This window comes from Microtus ochrogaster, chromosome 8 (assembly GCF_000317375.1).
Source record: "Microtus ochrogaster isolate Prairie Vole_2 chromosome 8, MicOch1.0, whole genome shotgun sequence".
Classification (NCBI taxonomy): Eukaryota; Metazoa; Chordata; class Mammalia; order Rodentia; family Cricetidae; genus Microtus; species Microtus ochrogaster.
In genome coordinates this window covers 48,561,229-48,566,245 of record NC_022015.1, presented here as the reverse complement: position 1 = coordinate 48,566,245, position 5,017 = coordinate 48,561,229, and the positions used below count along the sequence as shown (strand labels likewise).

The following is a 5,017-nucleotide window of genomic DNA, read 5'->3' as shown; positions in this document are numbered from 1 at the left end:
TCCTCCTCTCTCTCTCTCTCTCTCTCTCTCTCTCCCTCCCTTCCTCCCTCCCTCCCTCCCTCTAGCTGGAGCCCGTGTAGAGGCCCAGGTTTACTTCTCTATCAGGTCAGTTGCTTGTTCCCTCTGGCTGGACTGTCACATCTGGAGGTGCAGGTACCTAACTAACTTGGTGTGTCCTGTTTCTTACTCTCTGGCATGTGAGGGGCATTTCTCCAGCCAATCTTCCTTTCCTTTCGGGGTTTTTCTTTTGAACAGGGTGTCGCTCTGCAGTCCACGGTGATCCCCTAGCTGGGTGGCCCAGGCTGTCCTTGAATTGAGAGTGAACCTTTCGCCCCGACCTCCTGAGTACTGGGATTACAGGTATCAGCCACCATGCCTGGCTTATTCTATCATTTTGGCAAAGAGGTGATTAGCTCAGAGATCAGTCATAGCCAAAGGGTCCGTGAAAGAATTCAGGGTCATTGTGAATTTAAAAGAAAAGAGATTCTAACAGGAAATCAGCAGCTCCTTTTATCATAAGTAGGATTGCAGTAGTGATGATGGCTGTGACTTGGGCGTCTACAGGAACTGCACCCCTTTGCATGCTGAGCTGTAGGAGGGCAGGTATCCTGAAAGATCACAGGTGCTCATTATTCCAAACTTACATATGCTGTTTATTACACTAGCAGTGAACTATCACGAGGCCACAGATTTATGTATAAGTATTTTACAGCTGTATCTTAATACAGTTGATTTTCTTTGTATTCCTGTATTTTATTTTGTGCATTTCAAGTCACCCCAAAAAGAGGGCAAGATTTCAGCACACATCAAATGTTCATAGTACAAAGCTCCTGACTGTACATCTATTGGCAAGAACCCATGACTAGTTCTGGGAGAGATCAACACGGCAATGTTTATAATCTAGAGAGAGAAATACATTCATCAGAAGGCTGGGTATGGTGGTGCATGCCTTTAATTCTAGTACTCAGGACCTAGAGGCAAGTGGATCTCCTGTGAGTTCAAGGCCACCCTGGTCTACAAAGTGAGTTCCAGGCCAGCAAGGGCTACTTAGTGAGACACCTGTCTATGTTTGAAAGAAAAAAAACAAAACAAAACTCATCAAACAAGAGCAACAACAAAACACGGACTAAATGATTATTGGCTATATGTCATCATGTAAATATCTTATACCTGCAAAGTGGAAGATGTTAATAAGACTTTCCATTTTACCTTACAATAAGTAGGTAGGGTGTGGGGCTGTTACTCTATATACTGAGAACACTGATATCATCTTTTCTTTTTTTAACAAAAAATGTCTATAAACCAAGCCATGCAGAGTTGGTGCAAGCCTTTAATCCCAGCTCTCGGGAGGCAGAGGCAAGTGGATCTCTGTGAGTTTGAGGCCAGCCTGGTCTGCAAGAGCTAGTTCTGGGACAGGCACCAAAACTACAGAGAAACCCTGTCTCGAAAAACCAAAAAATAGAAAAATAAAAAAAAAATGTCTAGAAACCAAACTGCAAGTCCATAGTCAAGATACTAAGCTTTTGCTTAGAAGGAAGAAACTTTAGTATGGTCTGAGCAATCTAGTCAGAAAATGTGTCATTTCTTATAGTTTCTCTTTAAGATCGTATAATTAAATTAGTAGTAAATAGGCCCCTCCCCACTGAGTCAGACGAAGCCACTGAGAAGGAAGCATTTTTCATAGGAGTCCCTCCCGCAGGGAATGGACCAGCTGGGAAAGGGTTTCATTATCGAGCACAGAGCCTGCAATCCACACTTGGACTGTAACCATCCCAGTGGGTCAGGTGACCCACTCATTCCCCTTCAGCAAGCTCACAGCCTCCTTCACACAAGCTTTCCTCGCCCTAGGGAAAAGCTCCAGAGCAGGACTTTAGGATCCGAGGGAGGAAAGTGAGAGGCTACCTGATGTATTTCCTTTCTTTGTTTACAAATAAATGTATAGTTCCTTTTGTAATAGGAGGGCACAGCAGTACAGGCAGAAGCTAAAGACAGTGTTTACAGTTAGTCAAGCAAGATGAGACTACTTCCATAACAAGGTGATATATTAATATTAAGCCCCATATTCTAGCTGAGGAATTTGGGGCTTAGGAAGCTGTTTACTGCTGGAGTGGGAAGCCAAGTTGAAATACAGCATGGGTATCCCTGACTCCGAACTGTCCCTGTCCCCTGTTCCTCCCCCCCCCCCCCCCCCCGTTGGCCCCCCCACTACGAATCTCCACTGGCAGCTGATGACAGGCTCCCCCCCGCCACTGTTCCTCAGTATTAAACTGGTGATTGTAATTAGGGAATGATGAATAATGGTCTACCACGGGAGTGGCAGAGAGTGTGACCTGAAGGTGAGGACAGGAGGAGTCCTTCAGGACAACACAGATTCAGCTCCAGGCAGACTGCAGCCACAACAAGGCACATTCCGATGCTCAATTCATTCTTAATTTGTTTTTATTTTTCTCCGTCTGATGCTGGGGTCACACAAGCAGGCAAACGCTCTGCTACGCAGCTGCATCCAGTCCCTTCCTATCCCTAATTGATTCCTGTGTGATGTAACACAACAGATTATCTCTCTCAAATTACATTTGTAATATCGCAAATGTTTTGTCAATAAGACACGTATGAAGAATGATAGACACAATCCAGCAGCAAGACAAATAATCCTTCCCATTGCTGTTGATGTCACATTTGCACATCAGCTTCTGGCGCCACAGGTCAAATGACTACAGTTTAGAATACTTGTGACAGTGTGATGTGTGAGTGTCATATATCAATCTGTTGATTTCATTGGATAAGTAATAAACAAACTGCTTGGGCTCATAGCTTAGAACATAGGTGGGTGGGGTAAACAGAACAGAATGCTAGGAGGAAGAGGAAGTGAGCTCAGACTCGACAGCTCTCCTCTCGGGAGCAGACGCCTCAGAGGGACGCCATGCTCCATGCTCCCGTCTCCTGGGCATACGCACCGACCCAGGATGGACGTAGGCTAGAATCTTCCCAGTAAGACTGGTGCTCACAGATTATTAGAGATGGGTTGATCGGGATATCAGAATTAGCCAGTAAGGGCTAGAGCTAAAGGGCCAAGCAGTGTTTTTTTTTTTTTTTTTTTTTTTGGTTTTTCGAGGCAGGGTTTCTCTGTGGCTTCGGAGCCTGTCCTGGAACTAGCTCTGTAGACCAGGCTGGTCTCGAACTCACAGAGATCCGCCTGCCTCTGCCTCCCAAGTGCTGGGATTAAAGGCGTGCGCCACCATCGCCCGGCCCAAGCAGTGTTTAAAAGAATACAGTGTCCGTGTAATTATTTCGGGTATAAAGCTAGCCGTGCGGGCGGCTGGGTGGCGGGACACAGCCCCGCCGCTCCTGTTACTACAACAGTGGAATACGTGGCTAATATCATCCCAGGGCAACACCAACTAGCCAAATAGTATACCTGGTCACCCTAAAGGTGCGGGAAGAGGACTACAGGTAAGGAAGCTTGTATTCCCAGGTCAAAGCTGGCCATAAAAAAAGAAGGGGGTGTTATTTTTTTTTCTTACACCATGCCAGCATCCACATGGGAAATGATGATCACCCTCAATCAAAAGAGGGACCAATCAGCTCTCATCTTCAGGGTCAGCTCCAGTAAATAAATGGAACCGTTGGTAATACTGCTGGCCCCACCACTTCCTTCCCCTGGTAAACCCTTGCCCCTCCCACTGGTGTCCAAGTAGCAGCACTTCTCCTGGGTCTTGGGACTCCCCACACCTTTCTCTACCATGTCCACACGAAACACCATCTGGACATCTGGAGTGATGTGGGATTCCCCTCTGTATACCACTGGTTAATAAAGAAGCTGCTCTAAGCCAATGGCTTAACAGAATACATACAACCAGACTGAAAAGATATAGAGAGAGAGTAGGTGGAGTCAAGGAGAAGTCACATGGATGCTGGACGGAACTTTACCTGGTAAGCCACAGCCATGTGGCGACACACAGATGAATATTAATGGGATAGATTAGGATATAAACATTAGCCAGAAAGACGCTTAAGTGATTGGCCAAGCGGTGATTTAATGAATATAGTTTCTGATGGATTATTTCGTGGCCTGGGCAGCCTCCCCCTACCCTGGAGTGTCTTGCCCAGCGGTTTATGAAGGAACTACTCACCCACCAATTCCAATGACAAACGTTTTCATAATTGGCTTTGGAAATCGCGTCTTCCTATTAGTTCCTAAAATATGTAAATAAAAATAAATTCAGTATCATTTAGTTGACTTGAGTTAGTCCTGAAGAGCAGTAACAGCTGGGAGGAGATCAGTGGCCTCAACCCCACATTACCCACAGTCTGGCTTCCGGAGGCCAATAGCTGGTGTTTCCTTAGTGCCTGTTAACCGATGTCATGCTCGTGTGACCTATTTCTTTAGGTTACCTTTTGATAATTATTCTTAGTTGTCAACTTGACTACATCTAGAATGAAGGAAAACTGGAGCAGCTGGGTACACTCGTGAGGGATTTTTTTCTTACTTAGGACATCTGGAGTGGGAAGACCCACTTTTAATGAGATCTTCTGAGGTGGGAAGACACAGCTTCTGCTGGCTAAAGGACATGGAACAAAGAAGGTTTCTCTTTTTGCCTGCTTGCTCTTGCTCTTGCTGGCAAGTCCATCCCTTCACTAACAGTAGAGCCTATTTCCTTGGAATTTGAGCATTTACTGAAGACAAGCTAAGACATCCAGCCTTGTGCGCTGACAGACTCCTGGATTCTTGAACCTTCTGTTGGTAGACAGCCATTGTGACTAGCTGGGCCACAGCCTGGAAGTCATTTTAATAAATCCCCTATATATTTCCTTTTCCAGTATGTTCTGTTCCTCTAGATCACTCTGACTAATATACCTCTCTCTCTATGCCCTTCCTGCTTTCCTACTAAAAGAAGGCACTGCCACCAGCGGCAGAGGAAGACAGAAGAAGTCAGTCTGTCTCTTAAGTCTCTCCCCCATCTCTCTGAAAAGCTTTTACTGGCACAGGACACATTCTTTTTTTTTTTTTTTTTTTTTT

General features: G+C 45.5%; 1 protein-coding gene across 1 annotated transcript in view; it reads right to left on the bottom strand.

The window, feature by feature from the left end:
- Positions 1-5,017, bottom strand: part of Nmrk1 (nicotinamide riboside kinase 1) — a 23,850-nt gene that overhangs the window by 15,524 nt on the left and 3,309 nt on the right. The window contains exon 2 of the mRNA XM_005352029.1: positions 4,131-4,194. Coding sequence (XP_005352086.1) covers positions 4,131-4,159 — 29 coding nt within the window. The 5' untranslated portion in view covers positions 4,160-4,194. The remainder of the gene's footprint in view (positions 1-4,130; positions 4,195-5,017) is intronic.